The sequence below is a fragment of the Anabrus simplex genome, chromosome 1 (assembly GCF_040414725.1).
Source record: "Anabrus simplex isolate iqAnaSimp1 chromosome 1, ASM4041472v1, whole genome shotgun sequence".
NCBI classification, from domain to species: Eukaryota; Metazoa; Arthropoda; class Insecta; order Orthoptera; family Tettigoniidae; genus Anabrus; species Anabrus simplex.
Window position 1 is genome coordinate 440,117,752 of NC_090265.1, and position 20,152 is coordinate 440,137,903.

The following is a 20,152-nucleotide window of genomic DNA, read 5'->3' on the forward strand; positions in this document are numbered from 1 at the left end:
CACTAGAAGTGCAATACTAAACTACGGTCGTTCCACCTCAAAAGTTAATATCCATGTCAGAGTTTCCAATGTTGTTTTATGGCATTCATTTAACTTTCTACCATTACCATTACTATGTGGCAAACCTATTAATTTGATTGAATTATGGGTACATATGTTATTCAGGGAGCAATAAATCACATGTTTGTACGATGATCTGTAGGATTGGGCAGGGAAATTGTGCATAGTTGTTTTTCCTTGGCTAGTTCTATAGGTCATTTTCATTGCTGACACACAGGCAGGATGCAGCGCAATATCACCCCATATGAACACTGTGGTTCACTGAGGTTTGGAATTTAATCCATACTTTTGATATGTAATCTATGATTAGAAATTGTATACTAACCACCTCTCCTACTCTGCCAGCTAACGTTCTGATGGTGAAATTATTTTCCACTAACAGGACTCGAACTGGCTAACCACTATGTCAGACCATAACAACTTGATGTCTTAACGGTCATAGCTATGAAGAGTAATGAGGACAATGAACTCTTCTTGTACTACTTGTTTTGTTCAAAATCATTCCAATCTGCCATTTCGCACTTGCACACTGCTCTCTCAACCTTTATACAGCATTTGAATTTGAATCCAAAAGAGAGATTTTTGGGACCTTTAGTTTGTCTAGGCTCTCCCATATTTTACTTCTCGGCACACTGTCAGAAGCTTTTCATAACTCTAAAAATACAACAGTTAGGTTTTTCCCTCCTTCCCAGTACTTTTCCATTATCTGACTGATGGTAAAGATGAGATCTATTGTCCCTCTGTTGTGGGAAGTATCCCCTCTGATTCAATAAGCTGAGTTTCTCCATCAATGGTGTCATTGCTGTTTGTATTTCTCCTATCCATTTTCTTGACAGGTTTAGCCTGGATCTTAAATAGACCCTTATCTATTCCAGTATAAGCAGCCAGGTTCTTCATCTTGATATTTCAGCTGATTCATGGTCTTCCAGCTTTATCAACCAACTTATTTGTCTAGTACTTTCCTGAACACTGTGTAAGAGTACTGGATTTAATAGCTTCATACTTTTTAAAAAGTGTTTAGGCTCCTTGGTTAGAAATTCTCTGTTCTTAAGAGCTATATTAACTGGCATTGGAGATCCTTCATCTTTGTGATCTTCAGGACAGAATTGAATTTAAGTTTTGAACTAACTAGGTTCCTGCAGTCTGCTGGGTGTTAAGTTTTGAAAAGAGGTAGAGGCTCACCAGATTTGATTCCATCTATTCTCAGAATTGCATTTGGATGCCATTAACATAATCTTCATTTAGCTTATGATGATACGATACTTAGAAATCAGCAAATTTAATTTTTGAGACCTGCTATGAAGAAGATAAGAGACAGAATCAGAAATTACAGTATTGGGAGAGATATGCAGGTAACTTAACAATGGAAGAAAGATTGCGCATTCTAAAGCTGAAATGGTTTGGCCATGTACAAAGAATGCCGGAGACACTTATTCCCAGATAGTACTTGGAAAGGAAGGTACCTCGAAAGAGACCCATTAGATATCCCAGAAGAAAGTTGCTAGACCAAATTAAAGATCTTCTAACAAGAGGAACAACGTTACGGGATATTAAAGGAGAGGAAGTCTATAATGATAGAGTTTGATGGAGGCATATCGTCCACTCAAATCCTATTCGGCCCGATGGAAGGATCCCTAGATGATGAGATATGATACTTTGGTGATGACCATCTTATGAAATGCTAATCTGTCCCTGCACGATGCCCCAGGATCATGAGTGACCCCAGGTCCTTGTGCTAGTTTGTAGTGATGGGACATTTGATTCATTTGATTCCGTTCACGTTACTGAATCGATACAGTGATCTGATTCATGGCACATTAATCATCGCTCCTACTGCATCTGTATAGTATGTGCTGGTAAGACAGCAGCAACAGCATTCAGTGCTCGCAGCTGCCATCTGGTCTTCATACTATGAACTCCTTTCTTAGAAAAAAATGCTAGTCACTCTAATACTTCGAAGGTTTCCGGCGATGCAGGGTGGGAAAGGTTAGGATTAGGAAGGTAGCAGCCATGGCCTGAATTAAGGTACAGTCCCACCATTTCCTGGTGTGAAAATGGGGAAACTACGGAAAACTATCTTAACGGCTGCCGACAGTGGGATTCAATCCCACCATCCCCCGAATGCAAGCGCATACCTACGTGATATGAACCGCATGACAACTCGCTCAGTCATTTTTGAAAATATGTATTTTTCTATCAGCTTAGGATTTTTTTAAATCTTCATATTTTGTATAGGCTACCCGAGATGTACAGTAGCCTGCTGGTTTTCTGATTCAACATATTGTTGGTTAAGTTCAAATCAAATCAAAATCTCTCTATTTGCAAATGAGGTGTCTACCTCGGTGGCAAATGGTACACTAAAATACATTATTGTCAAGCACTAAATTTTAAATTAACATGAGACGAAGAAAATTTTCCTAGAATACAATATTATACAATTTACATTAATAATTTATTCTATTAAACACACACATCATCCTTAATAAATTTATATTGTTTACAAAATTCTACTTATAATATCTTACAAACATAGTCAACTCATATACAGTATGTGAAATTACTTCTAATAATAATATACAACTGGTATAAGATTAAAATTAACATTGAATTTGTTTACATATTTATATTTTACCCTTTTTGGAACATAAGTAGCATAACGACCTGCTGCATCTTAACCAGAGCCCATTTTGCCACCACTTTTCAGAGTTCCTGCCGTAGCGGTCCCAGGGCCCTCGAAGTCCCCACTGTACTTCACCCCTACAGGCAGTCCCCTACTTGAGCTGTCCAAACTCCATAGACCAGGGGATGGAATTAATTTAATCACACACATTTTTTATTTACAATATCCTGCGCTGGTCGAATGCCCTCTAACATTTCATTTATTTTCTCTGTTGCTGTTCATTCTCTTCTTGAATATCTGTACAGATTTTGGAAAAGGATCAAACACTACCCCTGGTAAACTGTCCCACTCCTTCACGCCCTTCCCAATGAATGAAAATTTACCCCAATCGCTTCTGCTAAAATTCCTTCTAATTTTGTACTTGTGGTCAGTTCTACCAATATAATTATTTTCCAACTGAAGCCTCTCACGGATATCTCTCCATGCTTCTTCTCCTGTATAGGCTCTATATAATCCTATAAGTCTAGTTTTCTCCCTTCTCTTACTTAAAGTTTCCCAACCAAGTTCCTTTAACATTTCTGATACACTACTCTTTCTCCTGAAATCCCCTGTTACAAACCTTGCTGCTTTCCTCTGCACACCATCTAGTTCTTTTATTAGGTATTCTTGGTGAGGATCCCAAACACTGTTTGCATATTCCAATAATGGACGAACCATACTTAAGTAACTTTTTTCTTTTAATATCTTTGTTGCATCCTTTAAGTAGCCTCATTATGACATGTAACGATCTGTATGCTTTCCCAACAATGTCATCAACATGACCCTTCCAGTGCAAATTACTTTCAAATCTCACACCTAAGTATTTGCACTTGCCATCTTTTGGGATAACTACCTCATCCAAAGTATATTCAAATTCAGTTTTAGAGCTCCTGTTTGTAAAAGTTGTAACAGTTGATTTGCCTCCATTAACCTTCATATTATTTTCTTCAACCCATTGTTGGATACTTTCAAGGTCCCTTTGTAATTCTGAGCAATCCTCAATGTTATTTATTTCCCTATAAACAATTATGTCATCTGCATACAATCTTATTTTCGATGTTATATTGTTCCCTAAATCATTTGCGTATATTAAGAAAAGTAACGGACTGATTATACTACCCTGTGCAATTCCCTTCCAAACTTTCTCTTCCTGTGATATATTATTTCCTACTTTGACTTTCTGAACCCTTGAATTTAGAAATGTTCTTATCCAACGTATAACCCTTACGTCCAATCCTATTCCCTCCAATTTCTTTAATAATATTCCATGTTCCACTCTATCAAAGGCTTTGGAAAGATCTATGGCTGTGCAATCTAACTGGCCTCCTGAATCCAGCTTATCTGATATGTCCTGCTGAAATCCCACCAGTTGTGCCTCGCAAGAAAATTTCTTTCTAAATCCATACTGGCTCCTCGTGAACCAATTTTTATCATCACATATCCCTCTGATGTAATTTGCTATTAAACTCTCCAGTATTTTACAAACTATACTGGTCAGGCTGATTGGTCTGTAGTTCTCTGGTTTCCTTTTATCACCTTTCCTTTATAAATTGGTATTATTATAGATTCCTTCCATTCCTTTGGTATTACACTATTTAGTTAAAGAGAAATTTTAAATAAGGCACTATATACCACCCCATTGTCTTTAATACCTCCCCATTAATTTGATCACTTCCTGCTGCTTTTCCTTGCTGAAGCAGTTAGATTTCTCTGAAAATATCTTCATTTGTGAATGAGAAGCTTCTTGTTTCCCTCTGTGTCTCTCCCTCTCTATCTTCTGTTATGGTTTCCAAGTCCTGACAATCTTCTACTGAATCTCTGAATTCCCTACTAAAGAGGTTTGCTTTCTCAGTATCTGTTAAATAGTGTTCACCCCCTTCTCCCACCATTGTAGGGATTTGGATTCCTTTTCCTTTTTGATTCCTAATATATGAATATATATACTTCCCTTTGTGGTCATTACCCTCTTGAAGAATGCCATTCATATAATTCTCTTTTGCTTCCTTTTTCACTCTATTCAGTTCCCTCATTAGCTGTTTTCTAGTTTCTCTATTCTCCCTACCCTCTTTGATTTTCCTGTTTACTATTCTACATTTTCTTTTTAATTTTCTTATTTCCCTTGTATAATAAACAGGGTCTGAGGTCATTTTACCCTTCTTAACAGGTACAAATCTCTTCTCTCCTTCCCAAATGATTCCTTTAAATTTAGCCCAAAGTGTATCCACATTACTCCCTTCACTTATCCAGCAACTGAATTGTGATTTAAGGTAAGTCCCAAATTCATCAGCTTTAGTTTTTCTGTACAATTTCTTGTCTTGTGTGACCCTCGTATTAAGCCTTTTTGGTACCAGTCCTACATCCATTATTACAGCCTTATGGTCACCTATTCCTTCAATTACCTCAGTTTTATCAACAATTTCCCATGGTTTAACCAAGAATACATCTAGTAAGTTATTGAGACGAGTCGGTTCTTGTACTACTTGTGTAAATCCTCCCTCCCAAATTAACTTATTTGCCAGTTTCTGTTCATGGGCTTCACTTGCAGCTCCATTCCATTCAACTTCAGGCAAGTTTAGATCTCCCCCAATTATTACCATATCATTATTATTGTTTTTATGAGTATAATCTATTATTTTCTCAAATATTGCGTCTGTCCACATATAATTGAAGTCTTGTGCAATGATGCGACATATGAACTGAGAGAATACTGAGTCGTTCTTCCCAATATAAAACAGGTTCTTTTGAGTGGTCATGAGCATGACTTATAGTCATAGGGCAGGCTAGAGTCGAGTTTGTCAAATGTCAACTAAGTTATAATACTAAGATTCATTAAACTAATAAATAGTATAACCTAATAGCCTACATACTTACTAGCTACTTCAGAATTATGTTTTGACTACCTTTTTAACACTGCAAATAAATCCATCTATTATTTAAACCTCCCTGTAAGAAGAGGACAGTGAATGCAAATGGGTATTATTTTCAAATGAGCTGAGCTCGAGAGTCCATTATAGCATACGATTCTTTCAGTGTACTATGGCTCACTGTATGTCTCACTGCAGCGGAAGCTCGGCTCTCCGCCAGTGTCCAGTGAGCCGATAAGAAGCCGTGTGTATCTTGTGTCTCACTGAGCCGTGCTTGTTCACGATTCTTTCGGTGTGCCATGGCTCACTGTATGTCTCGCTGCAGCGGAAGCTCGGCTCTCCACCACCCACCAGTGTCCAGTGAGCCGATAAGGAGCTGTGTGTATCTTGTGTCTCCCTGAGCCGCATTCGTTCACGATTCTTTCGATGTGCCATGATTCACTGTCTCCCTGCAGCGGAAGCTTGGCTCCCCGTCAATGTCCAGTGAGTGCACCACTCAGCACTGTCCGCTGGGAGTAAGCTGAATCGTGTTCCGTGAGCTCGCCGTTCCTGTGAATCAATTCACTCGGACACTTGAATGAATTGATACACTGCTTCGAATCATGCATTCAGTAGCCAGCACTACTGGTTTGGCTTTAGTCGACCTGCATGATGCTCCAGGATCATGAGTGACCCTAGGTCCCTGTGCTGATTTGGCTTTAGTCGACCTTGTTATATCAGGACTGATCATCATTTTCATAGGAGTCCCTGTCCTAGTGCCTGGAGTCCCAGACTTGAAGTTTTAAGAGAATGGCCCTTCATTCCTCGTTGTGTAATACCTTGAGCTAATCTCTCCTTCACTTTTCCTCTGGCTGCATCAGATAACTATAACTAAGGTTCAGATGTTAAGAAAGTCATATTTCTTTCCTGAGGTCATTTTACCCGAAATCTGAAAAATAACTGTGAATGATGGACCCTGATTCCATTTAAAGCAATTTTTATGTTGAATATAAATGCATATTTTGGTCGAATTGTGCTCATTTTAGTGATAAAAGGTCATATTTGGCAACATTTTTGTATTTTTGTTTAAATTGAGATGCCGTTTTTAACAAGGTAATTACATATTATCTGTGTTGACTGCCAAACAAAGGATAACACAGGATTTCAAAAGACTGTAGTAGACGTATTTTTATTTCTTTTCCAAGTGTAGCTAAACTGCATCTGTTTAAAATGAGGGTTTGCATATTTTACAGCTATTATAACAACTATTGGCCAATAGTTGTTCTATTATTCCAGGTGTATGCCTAAGTTTTTGCCAGTTTTTGTGGTAAAGAAAACAAGTAATTTTCAAGGAAAATTCATTTTTTTGTTTATTCAAAATATTGGCCATCGGCTACTACACACTTCACCCAACTTTCAGGTAAGTTATGAATACCATGCCAGAAAAATCATTGCGGCAAACCATTCGCCGAGCCATTTTTCCAACCTCCTCGAAATTGCTGAAGTGCTCCTCTGCGAGCATGTACCCCATTGATGCAAAGAGGTGATAGTCAGATGGCGCCAGGATGGGGGAGTACGGCAGGTGTGGAAGGATGTCCCATCCAAGCGATTTCAAGGTGTCTTTCACTGGTTTTGCTGTGTGAGATGGCACATTGTCATGTAACAAAATCACTTTGCCATTTTTTTTCTGGCTAATTCCAGTCGTCTTTCGATCAGTGCATGACTTAATCATTTGTTGGTAATAGCATTGTGCATTAGTGGTTTCGCGGGGCTTCGAGAGTTCATAATACACAATACCGTTCTGGTCCCACCAGTCACATAGCACAATCTTCTTGCCGAAGTGATTTGGCCTTGATGTTGAAGGACCGGCTTCGCCAGGTGACAGCCTTGATTTTCTCCGCTATGGGTTTCAAAATAAATATATTTTTCGTCACCCATTACAATTTGGTACAGAAATTATGTTCCTTCATGGTGTTTGAAGCAGCATTTTACAAGTGACTTCGCGATTTTCCATTTACCATTCATGAAAATCGTGCGGGATCCATTTACCGAGTTTATTGACCTTCCCCATTGCTCGTAAACGTCTGCTGATTGTTTTGTTTGACACGTTTAATGCTTGTGCTAATTGTTGTTGAGTTTGAGTTGGGTCATCTTCTAGTAACGCCTGCAATTGCTCGTCTCTGCACTTTTGTGGTTTACCAGAGCGCACTGTCTTTCATATTGAAATCATCACGTTTAAATTGTCAAAACAGGTCTCGCATGTTCTAACTGATGGAGTGTATTTACCATATGTTTCTACCAGAAAAAAATGACTTTCCACAATCTTTTGATTAAATAAGAAAAGCAATGCGTGCCGGATATGTTCTTTTTCAGGCACAAACGCCGACATGATCACTGAACGATACAACACAGACGCTAGTGTTTGGTGGACTCAACTTGTGTGTCTGGGTAGGTTAATGTCAGACGAACAAACTGATGTCTATGTCAAATTCATACGCTGTGTACTGTTCGCTGGCGCCATCTCTTAATGAAACTGGAAAAGACTTATGCATACACCTGGTAGAAGAAAGAAAGTAGTGATTAAAAAAATAAAAAACTTTTAATAAGGTACTTTGCTTGCAGGTTGCAGTGTGCGGCACCCTCTGAGAAGCAGGGTTGCCCACACGTCCAACATGGGTGGGGCACTCAGCAACTTCTTCCAGTCAGGTAGTGCTCTGCTGTCTGCTGGAAACCACCGTGGGGTCTCTGAACAGACAAGAGACAAGGTACAGATCATCTTTGATGCACTTCGAGCCAATCCAAGGGTTACTGTACAACGTTTGGATGGCCTCCTTTCTCAAATACCAAAGGTACGTGTAAAAGACCATCAAATTCTTTGTGGGAGTGAGATTAGACCATGTCTTCCAAACATGAATCACCTGTGACTGAGGAGAGAGTATATGTTCATTGTGTTCCTGGTACATCCATTTTAGTTTTTAATAATGAATAAAACATATATTCATTCATCAGTTGTTATATCCTTTACAGAAAATTGTATGTCATTATATTATTATTAATGACCTTTAAGGCCAGTCGTACCATTTACCGGTAAACTAGGTGGTAGCTATGCAGGAATTAAACTACCGGGAGGTTTATATCACCAGTTAGTTTGGCTTGTGTGAAACCTCTTCCGTGTAAGCATCAGGTAGCTACCAAGAGCTTTTCACAAAAATGCAGGTATTGGCATTGGCTAGGCTGGTTTTGGTCGTCAATTAGCGTGCTGTCTATAATAAGGAGTATTAAGCTCATTTCGATTGTTTTATTTTCTTCTAATTGTACGAGTTGATCATCACAAGCATGGCTAAGTGAAGATGTTGTGCTAATTTTTCCGTTCAAGAAATAATTTTATTGGCGGATTGTGTTCTTAAGCACATTAATCTTATTGAAAAATAAACCCACTTTGTAATATACCAACAGAAAGAGCTTGAGCAGGAGATGCAAGGCAAAGAATTCAGAAGTGCTGGATTTTGGTGATTGGGAAAGAATCTCTGCTCTAAATATGAGTGTATGAAAAATAAATTGCAGGTGGAAGCTGCAGAACTGAAGGCACAGATATATACAACAGGTGGTGGCCTGAAGTGAAAGATTACAAACCTTGGGATATAAAGCTTGCTTCACTCCTCTCATTAAGTGAGTGGGCTAGAGCCTCATATCAATTCAGACAACATCCAAATTGAAAGTAAGTTGAACACTATACTATATAGTAATCATGTTATGATTTGTATTGCCATGTTAAAATGTTGATTTTACTCCTACATTGTAGTTAAAATATTTGTCTTTTTCTGTTCCTAAAATTTTTTTCCCTTTCAGTTCTGGATGATTAAAGAACAGTCCTTTTGCTTGACTACTGCAAGTTCAGTGGTAAGTTCTATCAACAACATAGTAGACAAATAAGTGCTGTTTAAAAACCGTATGGAATCAAAGACAATGAAGACCTAATTATGAGCATTTAATTTTTGAAATTCGTAGTACATTACTGAAGAAGACTATTGTCTCATATGCTTTTGGTGCTGCAAGAATTATTGATGTTTGGTAAGGTAATTTTGAAAAACAATTTTGTTTACATTTACCTTCACTATAAGGGGGGGAATTTCAAACTTTTTTTCAATGTGCCAATTGTCTGATGTTTCATTTTTTTAGATGATGCATTAAGATAAATTCTTATGTTTATAGATTCCTTTTGAAACTGTGGAGAAGGAATGGGCACTTTTTATACCAAATAAAGTGAGGTCTCCAGTTTATCCTATTCTGAAGGTGCTGCCTATGTACAGATGAAAGAATACTCGGGTAGGTTTCTATTACATTTAAATAGTGCCCACACAGAGTATTGTTTTCATCTAATATATTCATTCCAAGCCTATTTGTAATTGAGAAATGAAACATAGCTTGATAAGGAAGGATCTTTTCTATTTTTTTTTTTTCATTTTTGAGATTGTGATAGATTATTGTTGCAATTAACTGAGCAGAGCGGTTGCATGTGTTAATGCTCTACAGATATGGAGCCAAGCTCTGCGTTCGGGAGAAGCATGGGTTTGAACCCCACCATCAGGTGTCATGAGAATGTTTTCTGTGGTTTCCCATTTTCACCTCCAGGCAAATGCCAGGGCAGTTCCAGTTCATAGGCCACAGTTGCTTCTTTCCACCACTTTACCCAGTTTCATTCACCATCATTCATTTCATCTTCATTAGCTCCTCTACTGAGGTTGGTGTCAGGAAGGGCATCCAGCTATAAAAACATGCTGTATAAATGCATCCTACCTCATCCCGTCCCCATATCAGGAAACAGAACTAAGAGGTAGACATACATTGTTACAGCCAATAAATGATTAAACATGTAATCACAGGGAATGAATGATACTTTAGTTAATCAGTTACTTTTCTAGTTAATGAGTGAGGTTATAAAGAGAAAATTTAAATTTAATTGAAAGATAATTAAGTTCCTGATAATACTTGTGGTAAAACTTTACTAACAGGGGTGCAAAGAAAGGTTAAGAATCCAACATAGCGCGGCTTGCATGGCGTCATAACATGCTACACAAGGCTGCCAATTTTAAGTGCAGCTAGTGACAAGACCTTTGGTTTTGATTGGTTAGACCACTAGCTAGTGAGAAGAACATGAGATCAGCTCATTCTGTGTTCGACAGTGGACAATTAAGGAACATTGACTTACCCACTATGGTGAGAGATATATTGCTATGCTCGCTACTAGTAGACATTTGTGGATCTGTTCTTTGCATCGGTGGCAATATTTTAACAAATGTTCTGCCAAGTAGCTGAGGAAATAGTTTTTCTTCTGGCCTAATGCGGGTAGAGATTCTTGAATGTTCTGCCACTTCCTCTATAGATTGTGTTTGTGTGCACATGAAAATTAATTTACTTCCACACACCTTAACTTTGAGATCTCTGCCACATACTCCACGATGATTCCATCAATTAACCCTGACTGAAAATTCTGTGAATTTCATTCGTCGTATACTTAATATATTAATGTCACAGATACTGCAGTTATATACATTATGAAAGGTTGCTTTCAAACTTTGCGGTTTCATTATTTTCATGGAATGCGACAGCACAGAAAATGGTTGCATTTCACAGATTGACAAAGTCTCCATGTAAATTTTTCTATATATGAATGAATGAATGAATGAATGAATGAATGAATGTTCTCATTCAGCTCACATGCAATTAATATAATTATACAGTACATTGGCAATTAGGCATGTACCTATTTCAGCCAAAACAAACAAACAAACAAACAACCTAATTAGAAGGGATACAATATGGAGTACATATCAATGAACTGAAATGATGGGTACTAGTAATTAGAAAATATACAATACATAATTATATTAAAAAACTGAACAAATATAAAAATGGAACAAGATACTAAATTTTATAATTATTACCGCTCTTACTTATTATTGACTTTGACTCTATACTATTCCATACCTGTGGGTCAAAAGTCGTCTTATGTATGTACATGGTAAAAAAATGAAATGGCGTATGGCTTTTAGTGCCGGGAGTGTCCGAGGACAAGTTCGGCTCACCAGATGCAGGTCTTTTGAATTGACGCCCGTAGGCGGCTGTACTTCGTGATGAGGATGAAATGATGAAGACACATACACCCAGCCCCCATGCCAGCAAAATTAACCAATTATGGTTGAAATTCCCGACCCTACTGGGAATCGAACCCGGGACCCCTATGACCAAAGGCCAGCACACTAAATATTTAGCCATGGAGCCGGACATACACAAGGTTACAAAACCTTGTTATTATTACCCCATACAGAGTTAATATTTCAGAGATTAATAATTTTCTGTTTTTTTTTTTCTACTCCGTATGACCAATTTTAAATGCATATTTAATATACGATTAAATGCTCAATTTGGAGTTTCCCTCTTCCAACTTCAGTTGTCCGAAGCAGGAGAGATGAGACTTGGTTCATCCTGAAATATTAGCATGCATCTCTGTATGTCTAGTTTAAATATCCTATGATATACTCGTCCTGATTCCACTGTTTTCAGGTTATTACTTGCCAAGGTTAAGTCCCTTCGCACCTTCAACAGCATGTACCATTCCCTCATTCACCACTTACATTTTTTCTTCCACAAGCTTTTTACAATTATCAGTCATTTCGATAGTTTCCCTGGCCTTCTCCATTCCCTGTTCATTAATTTGGCAATAGTATAATATTCAGATTCTCTTCCCATTTCATTTATCTCTTCTGTTTCCAAGTATTTAACCCGTAATGCTCTTGTACATTCACACTGTCTCAAGAAATGTGCATTTCCTAACTCCTAGCACAATAAACGTGTCTTTGCAACTTTTTTTAATGCCTCATTTTTATGAACTCCCGTCATTCCCCTGTATTCTCTTTTGATTAATTTATCATGTACTAGCTAATGTACCCGTGCTTCGCTACGGAATTCTAAATTTTATACAAAATTCTAGGTTAGGCAGTGTAAACCTTGTGAGCAAGCTTGTATTACTTTGCATAGCTCTTAACGTTGCCCTAGAAGCACGACGGGCAAGTCACCAACGTCTTTTCTCATATCAAGACTGGGTTAGGGAATTTTCATTGTAATGGTAGGCCAGCTTGCCTACCGTCAGTCACAATCAGGTTGGGGAGTTTTCATTATAATGGCAGACACTCACTCTCCGCCTGCCTTTATAGATTCTCAGAAATACTCTCTTAGTGGTTTTCCCAACTGAAATGAACATGGGTCATTACAATGACGTCGGTAGGAATGGCGCGATTAAAAGCAATGCTTTCATATGAAATACTCGATCAAATGAAAAACCACACATTCTTTCACTTTTAACGAACAGTACTATGCTGCCGAACTAACAGTCCAAAGCTACAGAGCTGGAATGACCAAGACGCAGACATCCGTGATCCGTGAACAATCGTCGTCCTTTTTTTTGGCGGGGGAAGGGAGGGAGTGTGTTCAAATAGTGGATAGTCCCAGGGCAAAAACTAGTGCTCGTTTACTTATCGGCTTCCTGGGAGTACCCGATGAGTCGGAAAATCTCAATTCACTACACTGGCGGGGGAAAGAACTATTTGACGTGGAGGCAATTTTTCCTCCAAGCCACAGAAGAAACCACATCTTCGCTGCTAATTTGGAATAAAATTAATGTAGATGTAATGAAATTGAAGAGGAAGAAGCTTTTCCTAAGAAACGGCTCTTTTCAAGGTTGAATTTTGAGTTATTTAGTGAATTCTGGTAATATAATTTGGAATAGGGCTAAATTGTAATTCCAGACCAGTTCATACTACTACTCCTACTACTACTAACTGAGCCTCTGACTTAAGTGCACACACTGCTCATTCAAAACAGCGCATCAGAGTAGGTATCGAATAGCTGGCACACTATGATGAACCAGTGTGTTACGTACCAGCAGTATCAGAAAATGTATGAACCAGAGGATTGGCATGCTAAAGAAGAAAGTTATCTAACTCCTCAGCTATTTCCTGTCAATATTCATTTAGGCTGTTATACTCGGTACGCAGCAGTAATCCCATCTATCGGAGCTGAATGTCGGCATAAGAGACAAAGAACATTACAACAAACAACGGTCAGTGTAATGTTATTGTTGATCTGTGTTACGCGCTTTCGATATTGTAGGCCGTCACATTATTAATTGTCTTCTGGTTCTGAAATACCACTCTTATCATATATAAGTAATAATAATAACAACGTAAACGTTTCCACCTTTTCAATACTACAATATATTCACAAAATTACAAATTACACGGTACTAGTTTCGACCCATCTAGGGGTCATCATCAGCCGTATTGGAGCAAAGATCATTTGTGGCGAAATCCTAAGACAATGTTATTTTAAAGAATAACAAGTGAAATGAGATGTTATGGTAATAGTTAATAATACAAGGAATATACATACTAAGAGGTTTTTAACAAAGAATAAAGTATAAATGGGGTGTTGTAAAAATTATAATCATGGAAATCAGTAAGTTCTTGTATTGAAATGAAATATGGCTTAGGAAGAGGGCTTAAGGTGGGGCTGAAGGGTGTGGGAGAAAGTGTAATTGTCTTGGAAAAGTACCTTTGATTAAATTTAGGATTGAGTTTAGGTTGGCTGCATTATTGTTTCTGAGGAAAGTGATAAATAGATCGAAGAACGTACTCTTAAGCCCTTTTCCTAAGCCATATTTCATTTCAATACAAGAACTTACTGATTTCCATGATTATAATTTTTACAACACCCCATTTATACTTTATTCTTTGTTAAAAACCTCTTAGTATGTATATTCCTTGTATTATTAACTATTACCATAACATCTCATTTCACTTGTTATTCTTTAAAATAACATTGTCTTAGGATTTCGCCACAAATGATCTTTGCTCCAATACGGCTGATGATGACCCCTAGATGGGTCGAAACTAGTACCGTGTAATTTGTAATTTTGTGAATATATTGTAGTATTGAAAAGGTGGAAACGTTTACGTTGTTATTATTATTACTTATATATTATTCTCAATTCAATACGGACCAAAAACATGAAATTCATAACCATCAACTCTTATCATAGTCGGTACGGTAGAACTGAATAAAAATAAATGATCGGAAATTATATTCTCTATAACTTTTGTTATGTAGTACTTGTAGATAGGACCAAGAACATAGGTATTTAAAAATTAAATTTTAGGTTCCTTCCCCTTAACTACCATTTCACCCAGGGTGAATAACATTGTTTATAACTTAAACTGTAGTTTCTTATTCTCCGGCTCTATATACCGCCTGTTTACCCATTTTGTCGGGGCTCGGCGTTGATATGGACTTGGCAATAAAAATCCAAATTCATGAATATCTCTGTTATCATAGCTGGTACGGTAAAAATGCATAAGACGTAAATGATCAGAAATTTAATTCTACATAACTTTAGTATGTAGTATTTATCGATATGACCACTAATAATATAAATATTTGAGAATTGAATTTTAGGCCTTCCCCTAAACTACCATTTCACTCAGCATGAATAAAAATATTTATAGTCTAGATTGTAGCGGCTCACCTCCCGACTCGACATACCGATTTTTATTAAATTCTCTTCAGCCGTTTTCTCGTGATGCGTGTACAGACAGACAGACAGACAGACAGACAGACAGAGAGACAGACAGACAGACAGAAATTACGGAAAAGTAAAAACTGCATTTTTTTGTTATTGTGGACATGATCGATACAGAAATACCATTCTTTTCAAATTCTGAGCAATGTACAGACAAAAGTCTTATTTTATATATATAGATTATTCTCATACCTGGATATATATTCATGAATTCCTTCAGAGTTTTCCTATTATTACCCTCAGCTCTTAGCATTTGTATTACCGAGCTTGATAGCTGCAGTCGCTTAAGTGCAGCCAGTATCCAGTATTCAGGAGACAGTAGGTTCGAACCCCACTGTCGGCAGTCCTGAAAATGGTTTTCCGTGGTTCCCCATTTTCACACCAGGCAAATGCTGGGTCTTTACCTTAATTAAGGCCACGGCCGCTTCCTTCCCACTCCTATTGTCGCCATAAGACCTATCTGTGTCGGTGCAACGTAAAGCAACTAGCAAGAAAAATAAAAGGAAAAAAAGCATTTGTATTTCTGTATCTACTACTCTCTGTGCCACTCTCCTACAGACTTTTCATTCTTTTAAAGTTTTGTCCAAGTAGCTCCCCATCCCAATTCCTTCCTGTAATTCCTTTAATTCCTGGTACCTCATTTGGTGTCAGTAAGTTGTATCTAGAATTTCTTCCCCTCCTCCTCTTTTTAACCTAAACCAATATTTTATTAATCTCTTGATTATATCTGCCTTTATATTAATGTCTGTACACAGTAATCTTGCTCCACTATTCGCTGTACATGTTGGTAAACGTGTAATTATTTTAATAAATCTACTAGTGACTGAATCAAGCTTTGCAATTTCCTTTTCTGTGCCCCATACTTCTGAACCATATAACATTTTGATCTCAGCACTGAATACATTTCTTTGCACCCTAAAATCAATATTAGGCATTCTGTTATCTAATATTTGTATACTAGCTAGTGCTGCTGCACCAGTTATTTTTGCCCTCCTGACATGTTCAGACCATTTTGCATTTCCTGATTTCATAATTCCTAGATATTTTAACTTGTTAACTACTTCCAGATTACCTTCTTCAAAATAACGTATTTTTTTTGTTGCTAATTTGTTCCCTTTTTTACACACCATTACTCTTATTTTTCTGATTTTTATATACGGTATAAGTAAGAATACTTCTAGGGGCAGGTTGGTGGGTCCCTGGCAAGCATGAAGGGAAGATCTCTCCTCTCTGCTACTTTAAGGTGCTGTTTCACATAATTTTTTCATGATTTTCACCTTCCTAACATGCTCTCCCACTAGTCTGCCACAGTTATTGACTTCAGTGATCCATCATAATTTCTAACACATCTGACTCCATCAGACTTCACCCACGGCAATGTTATTCCAGTTATTTTTTTGTTCCCCCTCGTATTATTCATGTTGGACAGGAATGGGGCAATTTTAAGAGGAATTTGTAAAGTGCTCAGGGAAAACATGTGGCAGAACATCAGGAAAGGTAAGAGAGACAACATGGTGGATAGATAGAGTGAAAGATAAAGTCAAGGAAAAGAAGAAAACTTGGAAGGAATGGAAAACACAAAGGACTGAAGAGAGGTAGAGCCTGATAGATGGAAGTGAAAAGTGTTTGGAAAAAGGTAGTAGCTGAAGAAAAGTTGGGAAAAATTCACCTAAAGAAGTAAAGGAAGATTTCAACTGCGGGAACATATTATTATTTGTAGGAATGAAATGGTGAACACAGGACTTGTGAAGAATAAAGGAGTAATACTGACAAAACCATAAGAGATAGTGAACAGATGGAAAGAATATTTCAGTGACTGCTGAACGTGAGAAGCAAGACATAGAGAAAGTATGCAGGCAGCAGGAATAGAAGTAACAAAGGAGGAATCAGACATTACAGTGCCAGAGGTGAAATGGGCAGTTAAAAAGATGATTGGAAAAGCTGTGATAGATGAAGTAGGCATAGAAATTATCAAGGCTGCAGGACCAGCAGGACTCCAATGGACTGATAGAATACTCAAGTGTGTATGGAGGGAGAAAACAAGTACCCGAGTGTTGGGTAAAAGGGGTTATAATAAGGATATTCGAGAAAGGAGGTAAGAAGGTACGTACCCATGAATCACCATTGTCTCCCATGTTGCCAAGATAATGGAAAAGATATTCGAAAGAAGAATTAGAGAAAGGGTGGAAAATCAATTACAAGAGGAACAGTTTGGATTTAGAAGTGGAAGGTCAACAGTGGAATTCATTTTCATTCTGAGACAGATCATTGAAAGGAGTTTGGAATATGGGAATGATATAGAAATGACTTTTATAGACTTAAGAAAATCATACGACAGCATCCCCAGAACAAAAGTTTGGAAAAGTTTGAGACATATAGGCATTGGCAAGGAGCTAAAAACAATGATAAAAGCAATATTTTAAAACTGTTGCAGCTGTGTGAAGACAACAATGGATAGATCAGAATGGTTTGGAATTAATTGACAGTGGACTAAAACAAAGGAGTGTGCTGTCACCTTTACTATTCGTAATGGTGATGTATGATATTGTAAAGGCAGGAAGGGAAGATTATAGAGGGGAAAGACTGAATGTAATGATGTTTGTGGTTGATGATGTGATCTGGGAAGAAAATGAGGAGGTGGTACAACAATACCTGAATTTACTGAATAGAAGGATTGAACAGTGGGGATTGAGGATCAATGTGGAGAAGAGCAAGACAATGATGATGAGTAGAGGAAGTAAAAAAAGGAAAAAGAGCTATCAAAATTGGAAATAAGGAACTGGAAATAGTGAACACTTCAAATACTATTAGTAGAATGATAAAACTTGGCAGTGCCTTCTACCACCATGTATGGAGATTAATCTATACTAATATTATAGAGGAAAAATTTGTATATTTGTTTTTAACGGATAGACTCAAAAACTACTGAATCGATTTTAAAAATTACTTCACCTATAGAAAGCTAGTGAGTAACATGGGCTCTATTTTATTTTCTAAACAATTCGAGGTGGGAGGCACGGAGGGGATATAAAAATAATAGGCTAATATAGGATGAGACGAAGCTCAATTTAATCCCCTTGATGCAAAGAACAATACTCGGTAAGCCCTATGGGCCCAAAAACCATGTTTTAAGGGCTCAAAACCAACCGTTATGGAGATATTGGCATCACAGTACCCCTGCTCTAGGAATCGGATATAGTAGTAAATTGCTGTAACCATGGCAACGTCAGCTCCAGGATTCTACAGCAGAGAAATTATCTACAATATATCACAAAAAACCTAACATGTTACAGACATGAAAATTGGTATTTGGAATCTCCTTTAAAAATAAAAGAACACAAATGTTCGTTTTCAGAAAATCCACTTAAGGGGGGTGGGGGTGAAAAGAAGTGAGGAAGGAGTTGAATTATTTATTTGAGGATACATATATCTCATAAAATGTTACAGACGTTAAAATTGTCACTTGGAATCTCCTTTTAAAATGAACACACTTTTTTTGGAAAATCTACTTAGTGGGGGAAGAATAAAAAAGCGGGTGAATTTTTAAAATAAGTATCTTCTTCTTCTACCGCTTTACTCACACCTGTGGGGTTGTGGGTGCGAACTGTGTCGCATATGTGGATTTGATCCTGTTTTACGGCTGGATGTCCTTCCTGACGGCAACCGTATGTGTAGGGATGTAATTCCTATTGCGTGTTCCTATTGTGGTTGGTAATATGGTGTGATGAGTGAATATGAAGAGGAGAATATTGGGACAAACACAAACAACCTGTCCCTCAGCCAGAAGAATTAATCACACTCGATTAAAATCCCTGACCTAACCCGAAATCGAAGCCGGGACCCTGTGAACCGAAGACTTCAATGCTGATCACTTAGCCAAGGAGTGGGGCAGTTTTTATAATGAATATATCTACATTATATCTCATAAACATAACATGTTACAGACGTGAAAATTGGTATTTGTAGTCTCCTTTAAAAATAAAGAAACACGTACATTTGTTTTCGGAAAATCAACTTAAGCTGGAGATCGAAAATAAGTGAAGAAGGAGTGTAATTCTGTTTATGAGGATACTTATATCTCAAAAACTAAGATGTTACAGACATGAAATTTTGTATTTGGAATCTCCTTTAGAAATAAAAATAATTTTTTTTTCAACATAAAAGAGGACTTTTTCTCACACATAGTTCCATGTCCCGTGTTCCAGATTTAGCTCTGCCAGTAGCCTGATCATCTTAGCCCCAAAAGGCAATGCCACAAACGTGGTTTAGAAACAGGTTCTGGGTAAATGAAATGCAATTTTTCTGTGAGTTTTTATACTTTAGGGATTTACAGATAATGTCGTAGTGCAGTACTGAGAAACGAGTAATTTTTATCAATTTATGAAATCCTCGTGAGCGAAGCCGTGGGTAACAGCTAGTATTGACTAAAGATGTACCATTGAAGGCTAAAGAAGTAATGTACAAGGGATATTACTCTCCTATAGTGCCATATGCAGCAGAAACCTGGGCATTGGCACAGAGAGAAGAGAGTGGAGTACAAACTCCTGAGTATTATGGTTAAGAAAATAGGGAGGGATAGAGTAAGAAATGAAGACATATGAAAAGAGCTAAACTTGCAAAAATAAAATGATAAACTGGAACGGAATAGATTGAGATGATTCGGACATGTCAAGTGGATGAAAGAAGAAAGACTGCTTAGACTAGCACTGAGAAGAGAGGACGAGGAAGACCAAGATTACAAAGGAAGGACTCAGTGAAGAACAGCATAGGACAATGGAACCTGGACTGGAATACAGTGTTGATTGAGGAATGGTGGACAGGAACCTAATTTTTCCCCCACCTGGTGTCAGCTGGAAAACGGGAATTGATGATGATGATGTGATGAGTACTATATCTCCGTCTCGCTTTCTTCAATCCTTCTGTTCCTTTCACTAGGTCATCGCTCAGACTCTTAAT

The 20,152-nt window shown here is 37.6% G+C and overlaps 1 protein-coding gene across 5 annotated transcripts in view; it reads left to right on the forward strand.

Moving 5' to 3' along the window:
• The window catches only part of LOC136856920 (ankyrin-3), a 221,714-nt gene that overhangs the window by 55,588 nt on the left and 145,974 nt on the right, over positions 1-20,152 (forward strand). For all 5 annotated transcript variants that reach the window (XM_067135174.2, XM_067135175.2, XM_067135177.2 and 2 more), the window contains one exon: positions 8,185-8,411. In XM_067135174.2, coding sequence (XP_066991275.1) covers positions 8,235-8,411 — 177 coding nt within the window. In that variant the 5' untranslated portion in view covers positions 8,185-8,234. The remainder of the gene's footprint in view (positions 1-8,184; positions 8,412-20,152) is intronic.